Source organism: Rosa rugosa, chromosome 7, assembly GCF_958449725.1.
Source record: "Rosa rugosa chromosome 7, drRosRugo1.1, whole genome shotgun sequence".
Lineage (NCBI taxonomy): Eukaryota > Viridiplantae > Streptophyta > Magnoliopsida > Rosales > Rosaceae > Rosa > Rosa rugosa.
The window spans coordinates 1,381,494-1,402,947 of record NC_084826.1 but is presented as its reverse complement, the minus strand read 5'-3'; the positions used below and the strand labels follow the sequence as shown (position 1 = coordinate 1,402,947).

Genomic DNA, 21,454 nt, shown 5'->3' with positions numbered 1-21,454 from the left:
AAGAGTGGAATTTGTTATGTCATGGGAACTTAATTGACCATATATTATACATGTTCATCTTGAAAAATCACAACTTTTCAATTTGGATTCTGAACATATGCTCTATACATTCCAGCCATTCGATCATATAGATTACAAGAGATTCACCCTATATATATATAGGATTTTTCTCAGGTAAGGATGTCCTTAGTTTTTCTTATGGAACGGATTTACTATTTTCACCTACTTTCCGATCACATTTTCACATCTTAACCGTTCAGTTTTTAGATCCTAATGTATGGATCACATATGCAAAATTTCAGCCAATTTGGTGATCGTTAAGGCGTCCAAAACTGCAATTTACACGAACGAACCGAATCTGTCGAACCGGAACCGTTCGTTTACATTGTTGTAATTTGCAGTTTTGGATGCCTTAATGATCACCAATTTGGCTGAAATTTTGCAGAGGTGATCTATATATTAGGACCTAAAAAGTAAAAACTGAACGGTTAAGATGTGAAAATTTGATCGGAAAGTGGGTGAAAACCGGAAATCCGTACCTAAGAAAAACTAAGGACGTCCTTAGTGTAGCCGGACTGTATATATATATATATGTGTAGTTTTATTCTATTATATATTTCAATTGGCTTGTTGAGATAATGGAGAGAACTAAAATTTTCAAGTGAGTTGTTATTGTTATTTATAACCGGCATAAATATAGATAAATATTCAGCGTTTATCTGTGCATCGAATGAACACCTTAGATATTCTTTCAGTTTTCTCACATACTAGATTTATGGATATTAAATCACATCTCAACTCATTTGGAACAACTCTACGGTGATCATTGGTTTTGAACTTTTGACTGATGCTAGAGCATTATCTTATTAAGTTATTAGTGGAAGGAAGAATTGATGATGAAGATGATGAAGATCATATGTGAAAAAACATATTACGTACAAAGAAAAGGGTTGATCCACATGCATATAGCGATATATTATAGAGTGATCGATATCTCTTTATATATAATTTTCTGAAGTAATTAAACAGACTTCTTCTCTAACAGATAGTGAATAGGTCTTTATATAATAAGTAGCAATTACCATGTTTTGTGTAGTAGCAATTACCACTGCTTTGTATATATCTGTGCTCGTGATATTCTCTGAATTGAAGGATGATGATGAAGATGATGATATAAACTATTCAATCTATATAACGTGATTATTATTACTTGGTATATTAAGGGCGTGCATCAAACCATGCATAGTTACTTATATAGTGGTTGGGGCACATATATATCCACCTTAAATAAAAGCATTAATTACAAAATATCACTCACTGCATGCATGCCCCGCTCATTGAAATGAAAAATCACGAGTACGTTGTGAACGTGTCCATATAGGAAAAACATAACTTTCCAATTAAGAGTATGGACATATTGTACACCGCATCTGCTCATGTGAATTAACACGCAATACAGAATCACGAACCATGTGTTGTTGAGACATGAATTGCGGCTATATACTCAAAGGTATTGTAATTTGTTTTACAACTTATTGAGTCGATCTTATTCATAATGTGTAGTTGTATTTTACCATTGAATAATGATGTGCTTTCTTGAAATATTGAAATAAACTAATTTTTATTATCTTTTATGCAGCATCTTAAAATGTACCAAATTGATAATATAATTTTATCGTGAAGTTAATTAATTATCATAACACTGTGCTTTTGTTATGTTGATGATCACTAAGGAGAACGAAGTTGGGTAGTTACTGATTATGACTTTGAATATGATGTTTTTCAGACATCTAATTTCAAGTGTCAAAATACATATATAGTTGACGGTGAAGTTGACATACGTACAGGCTTCAACTTAATGTTGCATTCAAATTTTAATTAACTTATTTCAATACACAAAAGCTGCATATATAAACCTTGAACAATCTCACAAATATAGAAGCATATAAAGCATAACCTACAATGAAATTTAGATTCCGCGCTAACTCACTTTAATCCACTGTGTCATTGCAGTAGGGCTCCATTGCAACTTGATTTCGCGTCGGTGCACCTTGAACTCCTCTTCATCTTCATGACTTCATCCTTCACCGTAGTCGATCAGGCACAACGTTGATATGCAGTTTTCTTACAGAATCTTTCCCAAGAGTGCTTTTCCCTTTACAATACGGTAGGACACTTTATCTTGTTACTTTAATAAAAGTTTTAACATGCACTCCAAATATGAGTCCAAACACTAATTTCCGTAAGGCTAACTTCCACGAGATGGTTCATATATCTGAATTGTTTTTGTATATCTGAACGTGCCAGAACAAAGAATAAATTCCTCAAAAAATACAAGAGCACAGCGCTTAAGTCCACAAACATCTTCAGTTTTCTCTTTGAAATCCAGACAATAAGCCAATAACATTTCTTTAATGGGATGATGCAATGTTTGACAGTGCTAGCTATCCAGTAGTATTTCTATCGCTTATTCTGCTTTCTCACCAGCTGATAAGATCAAAAGCAACCCTGGTCCTTTTCAATGATATATTGGCTGCGAAACCGTGTTGTTGCAACCACTTAAAATGTCATTTTCCCCTCACTCAATGTGCACAAGCAAGAGAGGCCATGAAATGCAAAGGCCGGTTTCAACTTTTTCTCCCAAATATTTCTCAGACCCTCGGTTTCGCGCGTCTTGATCAAAATTCTGGAGAAAAATCGAGATCGAGGTTGTTCTTTCCCATTGTCTCTACTGTCTCAATTCCAAAACCTAGCAGACATGCTGTATATCAAGTTAAGTTTGCAAACTATTTCTTAGATTAGAGTCACTGAGTCAGGGTTTTGCTACTTTTCTTTTTGCCTCTAAATATCTAATTGTGTAAACTACTATCAACAATCAGAGTGGCGCAGCGGAAGCGTGGTGGGCCCATAACCCACAGGTCCCAGGATCGAAACCTGGCTCTGATAGTTTGAGTAGCTTCTGTCCGCCTTTTTATCCTTTTTTCTTCTTTCTTTTGTGGTTTTTTCCTTCTTTCCTTTTTCTTTATTTTCCTATTTAAGACCCTCCCTCCTTTTTCTATCTATTTTTGAGTCCTTTTATTGAAATTGGGTATAAGTTCATGTAAAGACTTCATCCTCTTCTGTTCCCAATTACTGAAAGCTCTATATATACACAAGTAGGCCAACTACCCCATAACTCCTTCCCATTTTTTCCTCTCAAGTCTCAACAGTCTTGTTGCTTCTTGTTCACTTTCTCCCTAATCATAATTTTTTTTTTTGATCGAGTCTGCCATGGCAACAACATCAAACTCTGCAGTTTCAACATTTCCTAATCTAAACATCACAGTGGAAAGCAATCCCTCGGATTCACGCTTATCTGAATTGGCTATTAACTCATGGCCAAAGTGAGTCTTAAGCTTCTCTGCTATGTTTGTTTTTACCTATATATAACAACTGGTTGATCGAGCTATCTTCTACAGTATTAAGAACTACTGCATATTACTATTTACTTTTGCAGATGGGGATGTGCACCAGGGAAGTACACACTTAAGTTTGAGGCAGCAGAGACATGTTATCTGGTAAGAGGCAGAGTGAAGGTGTATCCTAAAGGATGCTCATCATCATCTTCGTCCGAGTTTGTAGAGTTTGGAGCAGGAGACCTTGTAACCATTCCCAAAGGACTCAGGTGCATATGGGATGTATCAGTTGCCATTGATAAACACTACAAGTTTGAGTCCTCTTCATCCTAGTCAGTCAAGTTCATCGATCGATATCGATATAGTTAGTTAATATCTGGTTATGTTTCTTTTGTTAATGCAGACTGGTTTTTTTTTTTTTTTGAGAATAATGCAGACTGGTCTTGATCATTAGGTACTTGTATACTACTTAATGCAGTAGTTTAGTTCTTGTATGATATGATTTAAGGAATGGGAGGCTTCCTTTTGTTGCTTTGATTGGTCAGCCTAGAGACTGTTATGTGCAAGAAAGACATGCCTTTCTGTAGCTTTGAGCACGTGAAACCCGTCAATAAAAATCGATCCAGGGCTTTTTGACTAGGGCTTTTTGACCTGATGTTTTCATTCAATCTGTGGGTGAGATGCACACATTTTCTAAATGGACACTAAGTTGTAAAAAGCAATGCATGCATCATCATATGTAAGTTAAGTTGAAATTGCACACTAACTAAGATTTTTATACTCTGCGTGTACAATTCAAGAAGCAAAGAATTCTCTTTAACACTTTTCATTTTAGCACTCTTACCGACTAGGGCCGGATTAAGGTATACAATTTGTTTTTTTGGCTGGAATCGTACGTTGGAGTGTTAAAGTTTCAAGAATAGACATCGATCTTAATAGTGTTTGTTAACCAATGTGGATAGACCCAAATAAACCAAGATACATGATATGGATTCGATATTACTGTATAATTATATGCTTGTTTCTTTGATTTTTCCATTAGTACACCAAGATATGATCTATTAGTTTTAGCACTACAATATTACACACATTAGGGCTGGATCAATGTATATACGGTTCATTCTAAAAAAAAAAAAATGTATATACGGTTCGATTTTTTGATTGAAATCAAACATTCTAAAATTTTAAAGTTTTGACCGAAGTAGATGAACCGAAAACAAGATACAAGATAGATCTAGACTAAATCCGATCATAAATGACTACATTCAACATTATTTTACATGCTCAATTGTTCGTAAGTATTCAAAAAGGCCTTTCTACCAAGGAACCAAAATAAGGGCAGTATCAAGGTGCCGGAATATCCACCCTAAACCTAAACCTAAACCTAAATACACACACAAAAGAGCAAAAAATTTAAAAGAAAATGAAAAAAGAAAGAAAAGAAAGCTCCAACCCATCAAATTGAGTAGCGGGGTGTCCGACCCGGTCCAGCGAACCATGGGTTAAATAAACTGGGAAGCGTCCCGCCGCTGAGAATAGCAGAGAAGCTTTTGCCACTCTCAGCTGCTCTTCTTCATCTTCATTGAGCCTCTCAACTCTTTTTTTTGGCATGGGGAACGATACAGAGTTGGTGACCCCAGGTGAAAAGCTTGGAAGAGCCTCCGAATTCAAAGCAGGCAGAGGTGCCTACGTGTCACCTGATAATCTCACCGTCTACGCTTCCCTTACTGGCCTCCGCCGCATCCTATCCCCGCCTCCTGACTCACCTGACCAGGTATTACCTCCCCCCCTTCTAAACATGCAACAAAAACCAAACTTACCCAAGTCTTTGTTCTTCTTGGAAGTTTGGTTTTACTGGTAAAAGAGTGATCTTTTGGTCTGTTGACTCTGTTCTGGTCTGAAAGTTCAAGTTTTGGATATTGGGTCTTCATTGTTGAGAGAATCATGCAAGAAAAATCAAACTTACCCAACACTTTGTTCTTCTTGAAATTTAGTTTTACTGGTAAAAGTTTGATGTGCTGGTCTGTTCTGGTCTGAAAGTTCAAATTTTGGATATTGGGTAATTCATTGTTGATGAAAAGTTCAAGGCTTTTCTACGTTTTGAGCTGTGGAACTGTGTGTAGTTTCTGTTTTGTAATCTATGTCAATTAAGGTTTCAGTGTTGTGAATGCTTTACCAGATTGAGGGGAGAAGTTTGAGACTTGTGTGAATTCGCACCTCTGATTTTTGTGCTGCTTCTTCAGCTTAGTGTTTGATTTAAGTTTTGTGTATGTGGTTGTGGTGGTGTTGGAATTTTTGTTGATGATGTTGGTTGTTGTGGTTTGTGGTTTGTAGAGACCCATTGTGGAGGTAACTGGTCACAAGGCCCATGGTGCTATTCCGGAGCCTGGATCTATTGTCATTGCCAGAGTAAGGGCTTTCGACTTTTTACCATAATCTGTTCATGTTTTGTATGTAATAGATGTTAAGTTTCACAGTACTCGTTTCGACTTTGTACATCCTTATGGTGGAAACCCTAGAATTCAATTTTAAGTTTCACAGTACTCGTTTCGTGGTTCCAAGGGTGTCATTAAGAATGTAGTTTAATCCAGTAGAAACTATGCATTTGGTTTCCTTGGAATGCTTTTGGTTTTGTGCAGTGTTGATTACTGCCCCAGGTTACTTTCTTTCTATTCTGTTGTATGCTTACACATTGTTCGCATCCTTGAGTTTTTTTTAAGTGGATACACACTAGAACAAGTTATTGTAAATCTCGAAACAAACAGCGTACTCACATTTTTAGTGGTAGATGGACTTTCATGCTATGTGTTTGTTGGAAGATTATGTATATTAGAAATTGGTTGCTGGTTCAATGCTATTAGGTTGACTACACTCTCAGTAGCTCTGTATGAGGCAGATTATTGGACTGAAAAATGTATGTAAATCTGTGATATTCTTATTTTGTAGGTTACCAAAGTGATGGCCAGAATGGCTTCTGCTGATATTATGTGTCTAGGCACCAAGTCTGTGCGGGAAAACTTTACCGGTATTATTAGGTATGTATCTCTCCTTTTAAATAATATGTGGAAGGTTTTGCATTTTTTTTCGCTCATTCAATTTGTAATTTGTGTAATGAAGTAGTTGTTGTTTTGCTGATATTACAAGTATATATAAACGCTCCTACTTCTTTAACAGGCTTCAAGATATTAGAGCAACCGAGATTGATAAAGTGGATATGCACAAGTCTTTTCACCCTGGTGACATTGTCAGAGCTATTGTGGTATCCTTTTTGTCTGAAATGCCTTTGTTAGTGTTATGTGAAAAAGCATGATTGTCCTTTCTTGGGCCTGAGATAAGAATTGTTTTCTGAACATAAGCTTTTACTTCTCTGTTCCCCTTAATACTGTTATATGGCTTTCTTTGATAACTATATATTGGCGCTAAGCCAGCAATCATTTAATTTCTAAATTGATTATATGCTTGACAACATTGAAGTTGCTTATTGCAAAATGAATTTCCTTGATTCTTTTGATAAGCTATCCCTTGGAGATGCAAGAGCTTACTTTCTATCAACTGCAAAGAATGAGCTGGGTGTTATTTCTGCTCAGAGTGCAGCAGGTAAATGAATTTTTGTTAGTGTAATGTTTTAGAGTAAAGTTGCATTGTTGTTGGGGCAGAAGGTATGAAATGTTATTTTCTGTCTTTGTAATGTATCGTTATTCAAATTAGATCAAACTAATGCGAGTTATTCATTATCGGGGATGAAAGAGTACAGCTTTTTATGTTTGTCTTCGTTTAATGTGCATATTGGCTTGTAAACAATCCCACTGAATCTGCATGATATGAGCTCACATTGGTTTTCTAATTGTTCATTGCAGGTGTGCCAATGGTGGCAATAAGTTGGACAGAGATGCAATGCCCCATTACAGGGCAAATTGAGCACAGGAAGGTTGCTAAGGTCGGAGGATAAGAGGATGAAGTCGAGAGAGCGTGTCTTGCTTAAATTTAGAAATGTTAGTTTCATGTATCACTTTGAACTTTCATTGGAAGCCGTAGTAGCATGTACCTCCATAGCAAGGGTTTACAAAATACGCACCAGATTTTTCTGACTCATGGATAGGCCATCTTTTTTTCATTTCAAAAACTTGGAACGACAATTTTGCACCATCTTGAGATGAATTTGCACACACTTAATGCCTAAAGTTGATGTGGATGAACACTTAAAAGCTTCCACCTTCACCATATGTTTCCAACAGCAAATTGGTACGAAAGCTGGAAGCTGCATTTCACTGATGAAATGTGCTCTGATTCAATGATAATGATATCTTAACTTTGATGGGGAGCTAGTTTGCTTTCCAACCATTGCTTGATATTTAAGGATGAAGGTATACACCTAAAATCAAATTTCCAACAAATTAGTACCAATGGTCTTTCTTAGTTCTCACTTTGGTGAAGAGATTGTTTAACTATATCGCTACACTCTCCAAATTCGTGAACTGGTCGGTGTACATAAGAAATTAAGAATTTTCTGAATTACGCATTAAATTTTACCTGAACAGCAACTCATTGTTGACTTTTATGTTTGGTCTCAAAGGTTTTGACTTGGAAAGTTGGAAGTACGATAAAACCGTAAAAATGCTCAAGCAAATAGCATAAGTATCGTCCCTCCCCCGCCGCAAACAGTCACCAGTAGAAGTAAAACTGTAGGAGTGCTCTGTTTCTGAACATCGGAAACCGTCTACGTGTCGCCAGAGAATCTCACCCTTCTTGCTTCCTTGATTCGATCTCGCCGCATCCTACGTCAACCCGACCAGGTATTAGCTTTCGTTCCTATTCTATGTTCTTGGTTTGATTGCTATGTTCTTATTTGCATATGAAATAAAGGGTTGGTTCTGTTTTGTAATGTAATTCAGCATTTTCAGTAAAACTTACACATGGGTTTGAGTTGGTTTAGCTGTTTTGATGTTTGTTGCAGAATCTAATGGGGCCTAGGTGGAAAGGAAGGGGCTTCAAAGCGAAAGCTCTTGCAGACCCCATGTCAAAGATAGTACTGCAGCTCCAGTCTTCTCTAAATCAATCAAATTGTGAAGGATTGCTATGTGGGTGCAGTGTGCTTCTCTCAGTGGAAGCAGAACAAGCTGATCTCCTTAACCGTTCGTGCTTTGGTGAAGCCATGGTTACTGCTGAGAAGGATAAGCAATGGTTTGAGTTGAGTTTGGAGGAGGGCTTTTATCTGAGCTATGCTCTAAAATGCCTCAGGATAGTTGAAGATAAATGTCTGAAGAGTGATGAGCAGCTATGGCCGTGCATGAAGTCTAGAAGTGCATTGTTTCCGTATTTTTATAAGGCGTATTGTCATCTTAGAATGAAGAATTGGGTTGTTATGTCGGGGATTACATATGGTGCGGACTTTGTTGCTTACCGTCATCATCCGGAGTTGGTACATTCTGAATATGCGGTGATTGTGTCCTTGGAGGAGGAGGAGGGTGGTGCAAATAATCGATTGAGGGTGTGGTCTGATGTGCATTGCGCTACTCGGCTTTGTGGAGGTGTGGCAAAGACATTACTGGTTCTTGATATCAGCAGAAATGGTCATAGTGCAGACTCTCCATCGTGTTTGGAGAGTTATACTGTCAAGGAGCGCACGATCACAAGATGGAATCCAGAACAGTGCCGCGAAGATCATACAATGGTTGAAAGTGAAAATGGAGCCAAGGAAGAGATTTAGTATTTTTAGTCTGCTGCTACCAAGTCAGAGGTATGCCTCCCTAATTGGATAGAATGAGCAACTATTTATTTGTTTGAAAAGAATTGGCACTGATCTGTGTATTATACTGAATATATTGCTCATCAAGGTTTTAATCACAGTTCGTAAATCATAAAAGCTTCCTTGTAGGAAATGATGAAACTAATAGTTTCCTACACATCTGTATATTGCTTATTGGAAGATGATTTTTAACTTTGGAATCTCAGAAGAGGGATACAAAGTGTAGAGAGTTACACTATACACAGTAGCATATGATACTGTGATTAGCTTTTGTGTTATATATAATTGGCTACTTTTGAGTACATTCTGCCAATTCAATGTAGTTTTGTGGACGCATTTACTCTCTGTATAAGTTGTATGCCTCGATCAACATTTAAAAGTTTTTGACTTATATGGTCACCCAGACAAGAGAAGACATCACACTAGTATAATATGAAATTCCTATAATTCCTATATGAACTGATCAAATAAACAATTTTCAATAGATCTTGATAAAGCTCATTATTGACCTGTTATTCAAAGTTTCAAATTGTAATGAAGCTTAAAAAGAGGCATACAAGAATAAATAGGGCACTAATTGCATCCCTTACACTATGGAAGTCGATTCTGTAGCATTTTCTGGCAGGATAGATACCTCTTCAATGTCCATCTCATCACTGTCATCAGGTAGATCCTCCGTTGGCATCTGTTGAGGACAAAAGAAAGGTTTCGGAGCCATTTGCAAGGCTCCATCTTCACCTTCAAGCATATCTAAAACCTTGGTCATAGAAGGGCGGTCCGCAGGCATCAGTTGTATGCACCACAAAGCAACCATGATCATCTTCTTGGCTATTTTCTTATCATTCTCACATGCCTCCTCAATTTCAAGGCTCAATCCCTTTTCTAGTTGCTCATAAATCCAGAGAGGGAAGTATATTTGGCTTGAATTTTGTACATGTGTATTTATGTTCTTCCTGCGCCCTGACATTTCCATCAACAACATTCCAAAGCTATAAACTTCAGCTTTGTAGGAAACACCACCAATACTTCTGTAGAACATTTCCGGAGCTATATACCCCATTGTACCTCTTACTGCAGTAACAGAAATTGTGTTCCGGTCTCTTGGGTAAAATCTTGCAAGCCCGAAGTCTGATATTTTTGAATTAAAATTTTCATCAAGAAGAATGTTGTGAGGCTTAATATCAAAATGAAGAATTTGCACATCACAGCCTTGGTGTAGATACTCAATAGCGCGAGCCACCCCCAACGCTATCTCAAGCATTCTATCCCAACTTAGAGCAAGATTGTTTTCTTGATCCTGAAAGATATGTTTTTCTAGGGATCCATTAGGCATGAAGTCATAAACAAGAGCTCGTTTTAATCCCACAGAACAGAATCCGATTAGTTGCACCACATTGACATGATGGATTCTTCCTATTGTGCCAACTTCATTGATGAAATCTTGTCCATTGCCTTTGGAACCACTCAGCATCTTTACTGCAACAAGATGACCATTTGACAGCTCTCCTATGTAAACAGAACCAAAGCCTCCTTGGCCAAGTTTATCTTTGAAACCATTCGTCATCTTCTTAACATCCCAATAAGAATACCTGCGTGGCATAAGGTTCTTGTATGCATCCAAGAATTCCTCAACTGCATCATCCTTCTTTTTCCAATAGCTGCCCTGACTGACTTTGTGTTTCAAATCAAGTGTCATCGTCTTAATGTCCGAGTATGCAAACCTTCTTAAGGTTTCTCTATAGCTTCCCTGACTGACTTTGTTTTTGAAATCAATGGCCATCTTCTTGATATCTGAGTATGAATACAGTCTTTGCATACGTTTTGTTGCATGCATTGAAGAATTCTTCTACCGCATCTTCCTTTAGGAACTTTTTCCAATACAATTTGTAGCTCCAGATAACCAGAAAAACAGTAAGGCCCAGAATCATTCGTGCCATCAGACTGCATCCTGCCATAAGAATAAGGTATAAAAACTTAACCCTAACATAGAACTTCAAAATCTATTTATTGATTGCTGGTCTCGAAACCACAGGTACTTAAACATCAGACTATGTTAAAAAAAGACGTCTCAGAGAAGCATATATTTATGATTCATTCATTTTATAAGTACGTAGTTATAGTGAAAGCGGACAGAATAACTAGATTATCTTGGAATGTTTCAACATTTTGTTAGGGATGATAGCCAGCAATGTGTCAAGCTAGCATTTGAACTTTCACCTTTCTTAGAATACGTATATAATACTGTTGAAGAGAACTTACCAGTGACCTTGGCAACTCTTGCGAGACCTGAATGAAAACAGAGTCGAGGAAGAAGTGATTTAGGTTCAAGAATGGTAGTGAATAGCCACAATATAACCCTCATGTTTGGGTAAATCAAAAGTAATTCAGAAAAACAGAACGGAGTACTAAAAGTGGTGCCAGTAAAACTTACTACGTTTCAAGTACTCACGGAAACCTGCAAAATGCATTAGTCTAGTGTTAATAAGAGATTCAGAACAACAGAAATCACCACTTTTAAAACCAATAGAGAATTGACAGATCAAACTGATCAAATCATTAGCATAAAAAGGGGGAAAAAAAGAGGTCAAAGCTAAATTAAAATCCTGATAAGAACATACTCACAATAGGGGGACTGGGTTCTTGTGTAGCAGTACTCAAAGGGGAGAAAAGGCCCCCACGAAAGCTTAAAACCCTTTCTGAACTCATCTCGGATGACAGAAAATGAAGCAACACTTGCAGTCTCTGCTACCACTGTAATCCCAGTCATATTACAAGAATGAAGGTTATTTACTCCATCTCCCAGCATAATATAAGAATATGTAGCAGATGATGATGAGACAGTATTACTGCAATTGGTTCTTATGTACTCTGCTGAGTCAACTTCCGATGAGCAATCAAAGAAGACTACGTAGTTAAACTCAATATCAAGGTATTGATTTTTCACCCAGCCCGGCTCGTGTGTATACCCTTCACTAAAGTTACTACTTGTTAGACTGTAGAGTGGCCTGAAGGGGCAAGTATCGCGTAGCAGACCTGGATCAACAATTTGCATTGTATAGTCTCTATAATCGATGGTCTTAACATAATATGTACCATTAAAAAGATTTAGAACAGTGCGGTTCTGCTCACATGAAAGTTCAGCTGGATGGCTGAGACAATTAGGATCATAAGCACCATTAATTTTCACACGAAAAGGGAATCGAATGTCATGCAGATCCCCACAAGAAGCAGGCTCACAATGTTTAGCTCCCGTGGCATCATCATGACAAATAACAAAGCCAATAACAGCAATAACAATGCACGCTAACCACACTCTTCTCGGCATCATTATGAGCATTAAGATCATAGGAAATCAAGGAGAAAGATAAAGAAAGAGAACTTAGCAGTAAGAAGGTTTTGGCGTTCTGAATCTGCAAAACCATTCCACACCAACTAATTTCATGGATATTAGTATGACAACAAAACAAATAGAAAAAGCCATTGGCATCCCGACAATTACCCAAAAACAAGAGCCAAGGTAGGATCCACATGGCCATTAGGTCAAGCAACCATAATTGAAGATTGAAAAAGCCATTGATGACCATGACGCGTTGATTCACCAAGTCAAGTGATAAATATATACAGACTATAAAGACACACACACACACACTGAATTGTTGCAGTGTGCAAGAAGCTTCGAAATGTGACTCTTATTTGAAATAGAATAATTTCCATAGAATTCATGTGCATTCACCAATAGTCACCATGGTCGAGCTTAATGGAAATCAGTTAATTCAGCGACAATGTTGAATTGTTGCAGTGTGCAAGAAGCTTCCAAATGTGACTCTTATTTGAAATAGAATAATTTCCATAGAATTCATGTGCATTCACCAATAGTCACCATGGTCGAGCTTATTGGAAATCAGTTAATTCAGCCACAAGAAGCTTCCAAATGTGACTCTTATTTTATGCATAAATGTTTCCATGGGAAAACTTGAATCTTGATTAATTCAACACAATGAGAACAATTTGAAAAGTCATTGATGATAATAATGTGTTGATCCACCAAGTCAATTGATAGGAAAAAAATACAGAAAAAACTTAAGTGGGCAGCCTCCAAAATAAATTGCATTTGAAGCAAGTGAATGGACCAACAACTTATAAGGAAGAAGAAATGGTATACCAATAGATTGTTCAAGACTTCAGATGGATGTTCCTATGTTTTTCTTGCTTATAATTCTCTTCCCCATCATTTCTGTACCAATCAGCAAAGCAGCAACTGTTGATCACCAGGACTGCCCCATTTCACACTGTAGCAATGCTGGTCCTGTTATCAAGTTTCCATTCCGTCTACAACACGATCCCCTTCACTGTGGACACCCAGACTTTGAGGTATCTTGCAGCAGCTTCGACAATAAGACCATGATGAAGCTCTCCTCCTCATCAGGACTCTTTATCATACATGGTATCGATTACCTCTGGAGAAGGTTCAGTGTCTACGATGCAGATGGTTGCCTCCCAAAACGTCTGCTTAATTTTACTATCGCCAGTTCGCTCATTCAGCCACCATCTGATACTACAGTCCAGACTGATTGCAACTTTTCTTATGCTTATGAAGAGCTATATAACTTTACATTATTAAATTGTTCCACCACACAAAATTTTAGCAGAGGGAGTAACTACTATATGCCAATCAGATGTCTCAGTGTCCCTGGTCATCACCAAGTTCTGGCTTTTCGATCCTCAGCTTCAATAGGTGACTTGCCGTTCCCAGCGTCGGCTTGCAGTACTTTGAAACCAAATTTCTATGTTCCAGTACAAAGAGTCTCTGGTACCAGTGAACAGTGTGAACTGGACAGTGTATTATTGCTAGAATGGGAGCCATTGCCAGATTTCCAAGTCCCAGCATGCCAAAACTGTACAGCAGAAAGAGAGAGTTGCCAATTCAATTACACAAGAAATCAGATGGAGTGTTATGATTATCCCATCTCTCAGAATCTCCCAAGAAAGCGAAAAGGTATGCATTCTAGCTACCTAACATTCTTTTATTATTTTTTTTGCTCTGTTTTTTTTAGACAAGTAGAACCACTGATCCAGGGCCTCTTCAAGCTAGCCTCACAGGGAGCATTTTGAAAAGTTGCAAAAATACACTGACCAATTCTCTTTGTTTTTGTCCCTAACAAACTCAGGTTCAGGTACTAGGTCAATTGCCATAGGGGTGACTGGAGGTTGTTTTCTTCTCATATCCGCAGCGGTAGTAGCCATCTTCTATTACATGAGACAATCAAAGAGAATTGAGCAGAAGAAGAATCAAATCAATATTGAAAAGTTCTTGGATGATCACAAGTCCCATGTACCAACAAGATACTCCTATGCTGATATAAAGAAGATGACAAATGGGTTCAAGAGGAAGTTAGGTGAAGGAGGTTTTGGAAGTGTTTTCAGAGGAAAGCTTCCGAGCAATGGAGTTTTGGTCGCCGTAAAAGTCCTCAAGGATTCTAAAGGAAATGGAGAAGATTTTGTTAACGAAGTAGGAACCATTGGCAGAATTCACCATGTCAATGTGGTTCGCCTACTTGGATTTTCTGCTGAAGGAGGGAAGCGTGCTCTTATTTATGAGCTCATGCCAAACAGCTCCCTAGAGAAGTTTATATCTTCTGCACGCTTCAACAATACTCCATTTGATTGGGAGAAACTTTGCAACATCATCATCGGTATAGCAAAGGGAATTGAGTATCTACACCAAGGGTGCGACCAAAGGATCCTCCATTTTGATATCAAGCCTCATAATATCTTGTTAGACCATGACTTCAATCCAAAAATCTCGGATTTTGGTCTCGCTAAACTCTACTCCAAGGAAGAGAGTATGATATCTATGACTGCTGCCAGAGGCACTGTAGGCTACATTGCCCCGGAAGTGTTCAATGGAAACTTTGGAACCGTCTCCTACAAATCGGATGTCTATAGTTTTGGGATGCTAGTGCTAGAAATCATTGGAGCTAGAAAGGAATCTGCTTTTACATCTAACAACAGCCAGGTGTATTTTCCTGAATTGATCTATGAGTGTCTAAATCAAGGGGAGAAACTGGATTTAGAGCTAGGTGACGATGGAGATGCTCAGATTGCTAAGCGACTAGCGATTGTTGCACTTTGGTGTATTCAGTGGTACCCGGTCAATCGACCTTCGATGAAAGGGGTTGTGAGAATGCTAGAAGGAGCATCTGGAAGTTTAATGATGCCGCCCAATCCGTTTGCTTCCACAACTAAAGCGGAACCAACAACAGCACTTCCAACTTAATTTGCCCACATTGTAGAGCAATTGATTTCAGTAATGTTATTCTTCTACATGTCTGTAAGACCAATAAACATGACATCTAAATTTCTAATACAGAAATTTGGAAAGGGCACTTCTCCATTGATGTTTTAAATCAAATTTTTTGTTGCAAAGACCTAAGTTTAACTTATTATGCATGCAAAAGAAAAGTCACTGAAACCATTTTGAGGTATTTGAATTAGGTTAAGGGTTTAGCTAACCACTGTTCCTAGCATTCTGAGAAGTCAATCAATCCAGAAGAAATATACTTTTAACATATTATATATAGACTTGGAATGAGGAACCTGACCCATTCAAACTTGAAATTTCAATGACAATGAGAGATCCATTATAGCAAATCATATAATGTATAATATAGTTGATTCAAAGTGAGAGAGAAATTTCAATGACAATGAGAGATCCATTATAGTAAATCAAATAGTGTATAATATAGTTGATTCAAAGTGAAATAGTCGAATATTTCTGTAGGTACTGGAAAACTTGTACTTACCAGAAGTTGGAATTGGCGCGAACCTGACTGGTGGCCCCAGGGCTTCACTCTATATTCTACAAACCATGTCGATCTGACAGTCTGAGAATTAGAGGAGATGGTACACTGTTCTGTAGTTGTCAAGGTGCTGATGTTGCTGGGCTTAATTTTGACTGAGCTTTCCTTTCCTTTGGGCCTAGGTGATGATGAGTAGAAAAGAATACGTTGATTTAGGGTTTTCAAATAATAATTCTATTCATCCACAAAGGGGTATATATACAAGGACAAGAGGAGTCGTCTAACTCTAATAGGAAACAGATATTCCTATAATTACATGATAACCTACCTAAATAGGAATCATAATTACATAAGATTTACAGCGATTCTACACTCCCCCTCAAGTTGGTGCATAGATATCTATCATGCCCAACTTGTCAACCGAGCTGTCGAATATCTTCCTGGACACTCCTTTAGTAAGAACATCAGCTAACTGCTCTTCTGAGTTTACAAATGGAAACCGAATGACCTTTCTGTCAAGATTTTCTTTGATAAAGTGACGGTCAACCTCCACATGTTTTGTTCTATCATGCTGAACTGGGTTATGTGCAATCTCAATTGTAGCTTTATTATCACAATGCAAATCCATAGGTTGTTTAAGCTTGTAACCTAGATCTTTCAGGACATTACGAATCCATAACATTTCACAGACTCCATGTGCCATACCTCGAAATTCAGCTTCTGCACTTGATCTGGCAACAACTTTCTGTTTCTTGCTACGCCAAGTGACAAGGTTCCCTCCTACAAACGTGAAGTACCCAGATGTAGACCGCCTGTCAGTTTTATCACCAGCCCAATCTGCATCTGTGTATCCCACAACTTCCAATTCATCTTTTTTCTCGAACAGTAATCCTTTACCTGGCGCCATCTTCAAATACCTCAAAATCCGAAAAACTGCATCCATATGTTCTTCACTAGGACAATGCATAAACTGACTGACAACACTCACAGCATAAGCAATATCAGGTCTAGTATGTGAAAGATAAATCAACCTTCCTACAAGACGTTGATACCTTCCCTTATCAGTTGGAACTTGATCAGGACAAATGGCAAGTCTGTGATTCATCTCAATAGGTGTCTCAATTGGACTGCAGTCCAGCATCCCCGTTTCAGCCAGTAAGTCAAGAACATACTTCCTCTGTGACAGAGAAATTCCCTTCTTAGACCTCGCAACTTCAATACCCAGAAAATACTTCAGTTGTCCCAGATCCTTCATTTCAAACTCCTTTGACAGATACTTTTGCAACTCATTCATCTCTTTCGGATCATCCCCTGTAACAATCATGTCATCCACATACACAATAAGAGCTGTAATCTTGCCATTCTTCCGCTTGATAAACAAGGTATGGTCAGAATTGCTCTGTTTGTATCCAAAAGCTCTCATGGACTTTGAAAATCTTCCAAACCATGCTCTTGGAGATTGCTTCAGGCCATACAACGATTTCCTCAATTTACACACCTTGCCAGCTTCACTTGGATAATTCTTAACACCAGGAGGCACATCCATGTACACTTCTTCCTCTAAATTCCCATTAAGAAACGCATTCTTCACATCAAACTGGTGCAAGGGCCAATCTTTGTTTGCTGCAAGTGAGATTAGGATCCGAACAGTATTGATTTTTGCCACAGGTGCAAAAGTCTCCTCATAATCAATTCCATAACATTGTGTGTATCCCTTGGCAACCAACCCAGCCTTGTATCTATCAATAGTTCCATCAGCATTGAGCTTCACAGTAAACACCCAACGACATCCTACAGTCTTCTTTCCAACCGGCATAGGTACTAACTCCCATGTTGCATTCTTCTGAAGAGCCTCCAATTCTTCATTCATCGCCCTTGTCCATTTCGGATCCTTCAATGCATCCTGCACGTTACTAGGAATAGATACAGTAGATAATTGATCAACAACAAGTGCATGTGACCCGGAAATCCTATGGTTAGATATAAAGTTAGCTATGGGGTATTTAGCTTTGGCTTTGATATCTGGTTCATATTGTTTTTTTGGGATTCCCTTGGTAACCCTTTGTGATTTCCTAGACTCAACACTTTCTAACCCAGAAGACTCATTAAAGTTTAGGGGTACCTGAGGTGGATCATTCTGAGCGGAATCTTCAGTTGGTGATGTAGAAGGGGAAATATCTTGTGTGTGAGCTTCAGATACGTCTGGATTTTGATTCAAATTCTCCAAACCGGTCATATCAGGAAACGATCGATCGTTAGCCTCAAACGATCGATCGTTTGTGGTGTCTGCTTCTGCCTCAGTCCCTGTTTGTTGCAACGATCGATCGTTCTCTCCAAACGATCGATCGTTTGTGTCGTCAGCGTCTGTCCCTGGAAACGATCGATCGTTTGTCTCTGGCGATCGATCGTTTTGTCCACTGGAAGTTTCTGTCTCTGGAAACGATCGATCGTTTGTCCCTGGCGATCGATCGTTTTTGGCTGTGGCAGAATTTCGTCCTTCAAATCGCTCCTCCAAATTTTCCAAGTCTTCAAAGACATCAAAATCACAAATAGGATTCCCTTCACAACCTTTCTCCCCCTGAAGGGAAGACCGAGAAGTTCCCCATGGGTAATATGGCTCAGATTCACGGAAGGAGACATCAAGAGAGAGGTGTACTGTGTTAGTGAGCGGGTCATAACATCTGTAGCCCTTCTGAAACTCGGCATAACCTACAAACATACACTTCTTCGCACGGGGATCAAGTTTGCTTCGGTGTGGCTTTGGTATATGAACATAAGCAGTGCAACCAAACACTCGGGGTTCCAAATTAGGCAGAGAGGGGATGGTCAAGAGTGTATGAAGCTTTTGATGAGGATTCTGAAACTCAATTACCCGGGAAGGAGTACGATTGATGAGGTATGCTGCAGACTTCACCGCTTCTCCCCAATAAGACCGAGGTACATTCATGCCAAACAATGAAGCCCGAACAACTTCCATCAACTGTCTGTTCTTCCGTTCTGCCAAACCATTCTGTTGAGGAGTATAAGAGTTGGAGGTTTGATGACGAATCCCCTGTGACCGGCAAAATTCAAACATAGGGCCATTCACAAACTCTCCACCATTGTCAGATTGAAACACTCTAATAGATTGTTGATACTGAGTAGTCACCATTTTGTGAAAATCAGTAAACAACCCAAATACTTCACTCTTATTCTTCAGTAATGACACCCACGTCATGCGAGTACAATCATCAATAAATGTGACATAATATCGAGCTCCAGAAAGAGAGGGAATCTTTGCAGGACCCCAGACATCAGAGTGGATTTTCATAAAAGGAACGGGACTTTTATTAAGACTTGGTGAATATGAAATACGGTGGCTCTTGGCCAGTTCACAAATGTCACAATGGAAATCTAAATCACTGACAACCGAAAACAAATGAGGCTGCAGTTTCTTAAGATAACTAAAAGATAGATGACCTAAACGGCGATGCCATAACCATATAGCTTCCTTTGCATGCTCTACCCCATTAATCTGATTAGCTTGCCCCAAAAGATGCTTCTGTTTTTCTCCAGACTCTGTCAGATCCAGGTAGTATAATTTTCCCCTTCTAACACCATAACCAAGAATCCGCCGAGTCAGAATGTCCTGAAACACACAGAAAGATGGATAGAAGGTCACAATACATGTAAGTGCTAAAATAATTTGACCAACAGATAGGAGATTATAGGCTAGTGAGGGAACAACTAGGACAGATTCCAGGGTTAGGGTATCAGATATAACAATAGAGCCTTCGCCAGTAACCGGAGTAGGAGTACCATCAGCAGTAGAGACAATATTTTGAGGGGAACGTCTAAGGTTTTTCACAAGACTAGGGTCATTGGTCATATGATCAGATGCACCTGTATCAATTATCCATGTATTATTCAAAGTAGCCTTACCTTTCATACCTGACTGTGCTACATTAGCGGAGGCATTGTCTAGATGCTCTTCCTCTGTAGTAGCAATAGCCGCCTTGCCCGGATTCTTTCGCGGTTTCCTGGTGAAGTCCCACCAATCAGGGTAGCCAATCACTTCATAGCACCGCTCCTTGGTATGACCTAATTCCCCACAGACAACACATTTTTTGTTTGCGTATGGGTTTGGTTTGTCGTGAGGACGGCGTGGAGAAGGACCTGAGAAGCCTGGAGGAGGACCGGGTCGGCGTTGAACAGCCATCACAGAAGATTCAGTTTGCACAGAACGCCCCATAGCTTGTTTCTCTGATTGCACCTTGCGAATGTAAGCATAGCTCTGCTCCAAGGAGAATTTAGGCTTCTTGCGCAGGATTTCTCCACGCACCTGATCATACTCTTGGTCAAGTCCACTCAAAAACATGTGAACACGCATCCGGGACATTGCTGAAGTTTCTTGAACGACAGCTGCAACATTATCATGTTGAGAGGCCGCCCTTTGATCAATCTCCTGGAACATTGCCACTAACTCATTATAGTAGGTCGGGATTGGCCTTCCATTCTGTTTTGCTTCAAAACACTTTTTGTTCAACTCAAAGATTCGGGTTTCATCAGAATCATCATAAAAGGTTTTCTCTACAGCTTCCCAAATATCTTTTGCAGTAGGAAGACGAATATACCGGTTCATAAGAGAGGATTCCATGGAGTCAATCAGCCAACTTTTCACCTTTTCATTGTCCGTGGCCCAAGCTTCATACTCTGCAGAATTCATGGCGGGTTCAGCCTTTACTCCGGTCAGATAGCCAACCTTTCCTCGTGCTCCAATGCGCATTCGCATAAGAGGAGCCCATATGGTGTAGTTGGATTCATTCAAGACAACACTTGTGGGGAAAGCAGAATTGTCTTGTTGGGTAGTGTAGTGGTGGTGGATGATCGGTGAGGATGACACCATTGTCTTCTCGGGATTTGACTGTGCGCCTTCAATTTCAGGTCCGGCCATTGAGGAGTTTGATTTCAATGGTGGTGGTACGCAGCGGTTTGTGGTGTGCTTTGGGATTCAGAATTCAGGATTCAGGATTCAGGATTCAAAGGATGCAGGCAAGTTCAAAGGATTGAACCTGCTCTGATACCAAGTAGAAAATAATACGTTGATTTAGGGTTTTCAAATTAATAATTCTATTCATCCACAAAGGGGTATATATACAAGGACAAGAGGAGTCGTCTAACTCTAATAGGAAACAGATATTCCTATAATTACATGATAACCTACCTAAATAGGAATCATAATTACATAAGATTTACAGCGATTCTACATGATGTTCATAACAATTCCCCTTTTTCTTTTCTTCTTTTTGGAAAAAAAAAATTTGAGGGAAATAATTATACGATATGTTCAATTGCTTTCTACATGTTCTTTCATTTAACTAAATTGTTTTTATTTAGTTCATTTATTCTTTCTGTGATCTTCATTAACCGATATTATCTTTCTTGTTTCTTCGACCATTTAGCATTGTGTATCACTTATTTTGTCAATTCCGTTTTCCAATCATATATTCCAATCATTGTTGTTAATTGCATAG

At 38.8% G+C, this 21,454-nt stretch overlaps 6 protein-coding genes and 1 non-coding gene across 11 annotated transcripts; 5 read left to right on the top strand and 2 right to left on the bottom strand.

Annotated features, from left to right (window-relative positions):
• Positions 1-2,874: 2,874 nt before the first annotated feature.
• On the top strand, positions 2,875-2,946 carry TRNAM-CAU (transfer RNA methionine (anticodon CAU)). The gene has a single exon. It is a non-coding gene; the product is annotated as a tRNA-Met (tRNA).
• A 44-nt stretch (positions 2,947-2,990) lies between these two features.
• LOC133723950 (uncharacterized) lies at positions 2,991-4,016 on the top strand. The gene is made up of 2 exons (XM_062150824.1): positions 2,991-3,383; positions 3,497-4,016. The coding sequence occupies exons 1-2, from the start codon at positions 3,271-3,273 to the stop codon at positions 3,726-3,728; spliced, it is 345 nt and encodes a 114-aa protein (XP_062006808.1). The 5' UTR covers positions 2,991-3,270; the 3' UTR covers positions 3,729-4,016.
• Positions 4,017-4,856: 840 nt separating this feature from the next.
• On the top strand, positions 4,857-7,531 carry LOC133720345 (uncharacterized). The gene is made up of 6 exons (XM_062146607.1): positions 4,857-5,169; positions 5,730-5,804; positions 6,342-6,430; positions 6,570-6,654; positions 6,911-6,992; positions 7,253-7,531. Exons 1-6 carry the CDS (start codon positions 5,005-5,007, stop codon positions 7,342-7,344), a joined length of 588 nt encoding a protein of 195 aa, XP_062002591.1. The 5' UTR covers positions 4,857-5,004; the 3' UTR covers positions 7,345-7,531.
• A 282-nt stretch (positions 7,532-7,813) lies between these two features.
• On the top strand, positions 7,814-9,823 carry LOC133720343 (tRNA-splicing endonuclease subunit Sen2-1-like). Of its 2 annotated transcripts, XM_062146606.1 has the most exons (3): positions 7,814-8,188; positions 8,350-9,132; positions 9,808-9,823. In XM_062146606.1, exon 2 carries the CDS (start codon positions 8,356-8,358, stop codon positions 9,100-9,102), a length of 747 nt encoding a protein of 248 aa, XP_062002590.1. In that variant the 5' UTR covers positions 7,814-8,188; positions 8,350-8,355; the 3' UTR covers positions 9,103-9,132; positions 9,808-9,823. The 2 variants fall into 2 exon arrangements, with proteins under 2 accessions (XP_062002590.1, XP_062002589.1); XM_062146605.1 differs by lacking the exon at positions 9,808-9,823 and having other exon boundaries at positions 7,832-8,188; positions 8,350-9,445.
• Positions 9,728-10,837, bottom strand: LOC133720857 (rust resistance kinase Lr10-like). The gene has a single exon (XM_062147333.1). It carries the CDS (start codon positions 10,835-10,837, stop codon positions 9,728-9,730), a length of 1,110 nt encoding a protein of 369 aa, XP_062003317.1.
• On the bottom strand, positions 10,787-12,586 carry LOC133720342 (LEAF RUST 10 DISEASE-RESISTANCE LOCUS RECEPTOR-LIKE PROTEIN KINASE-like 1.2). 4 transcript variants are annotated; one of them, XM_062146604.1, is made up of 5 exons: positions 11,989-12,586; positions 11,764-11,892; positions 11,573-11,596; positions 11,401-11,427; positions 10,787-11,089 (listed from the first exon to the last, which is right to left on the bottom strand). In XM_062146604.1, the coding sequence occupies exons 1-5, from the start codon at positions 12,485-12,487 to the stop codon at positions 10,911-10,913; spliced, it is 858 nt and encodes a 285-aa protein (XP_062002588.1). In that variant the 5' UTR covers positions 12,488-12,586; the 3' UTR covers positions 10,787-10,910. The 4 variants fall into 4 exon arrangements, 3 of the variants coding, with proteins under 3 accessions (XP_062002588.1, XP_062002587.1, XP_062002586.1); XM_062146603.1 differs by having other exon boundaries at positions 11,764-12,174; positions 12,271-12,586; XM_062146602.1 differs by having other exon boundaries at positions 11,764-12,586.
• A 575-nt stretch (positions 12,587-13,161) lies between these two features.
• LOC133720339 (rust resistance kinase Lr10-like) lies at positions 13,162-15,567 on the top strand. Its single transcript, XM_062146600.1, has 2 exons — positions 13,162-14,137; positions 14,310-15,567. Exons 1-2 carry the CDS (start codon positions 13,327-13,329, stop codon positions 15,416-15,418), a joined length of 1,920 nt encoding a protein of 639 aa, XP_062002584.1. The 5' UTR covers positions 13,162-13,326; the 3' UTR covers positions 15,419-15,567.
• The last annotated feature ends 5,887 nt before the right edge of the window (positions 15,568-21,454 follow it).

Bases quoted from the DNA above. Each gene is read 5' to 3' on its own strand.
- LOC133720345 (XM_062146607.1), top strand. From the start codon at position 5,005: ATGGGGAACGATACAGAGTTGGTGACCCCAGGTGAAAAGCTTGGAAGA. The intron at 5,170-5,729 runs GTATTACCTCCC...TGTGGTTTGTAG, and splicing joins CTCCTGACTCACCTGACCAG to AGACCCATTGTGGAGGTAAC. The intron at 6,431-6,569 runs GTATGTATCTCT...CTTCTTTAACAG, and splicing joins AACTTTACCGGTATTATTAG to GCTTCAAGATATTAGAGCAA.
- LOC133720857 (XM_062147333.1), bottom strand. From the start codon at position 10,837: ATGACACTTGATTTGAAACACAAAGTCAGTCAGGGCAGCTATTGGAAA.
- LOC133723950 (XM_062150824.1), top strand. From the start codon at position 3,271: ATGGCAACAACATCAAACTCTGCAGTTTCAACATTTCCTAATCTAAAC. The intron at 3,384-3,496 runs GTGAGTCTTAAG...TTACTTTTGCAG, and splicing joins GCTATTAACTCATGGCCAAA to ATGGGGATGTGCACCAGGGA.
- LOC133720343 (XM_062146606.1), top strand. From the start codon at position 8,356: ATGGGGCCTAGGTGGAAAGGAAGGGGCTTCAAAGCGAAAGCTCTTGCA.
- LOC133720342 (XM_062146602.1), bottom strand. From the start codon at position 12,487: ATGATCTTAATGCTCATAATGATGCCGAGAAGAGTGTGGTTAGCGTGC. The intron at 11,428-11,572 runs GTAAGTTTTACT...GTTTTCATTCAG, and splicing joins CCGTGAGTACTTGAAACGTA to GTCTCGCAAGAGTTGCCAAG. The intron at 11,090-11,400 runs GTAAGTTCTCTT...TTCTTATGGCAG, and splicing joins AAGAGTTGCCAAGGTCACTG to GATGCAGTCTGATGGCACGA.
- LOC133720339 (XM_062146600.1), top strand. From the start codon at position 13,327: ATGGATGTTCCTATGTTTTTCTTGCTTATAATTCTCTTCCCCATCATT. The intron at 14,138-14,309 runs GTATGCATTCTA...TAACAAACTCAG, and splicing joins TCTCCCAAGAAAGCGAAAAG to GTTCAGGTACTAGGTCAATT.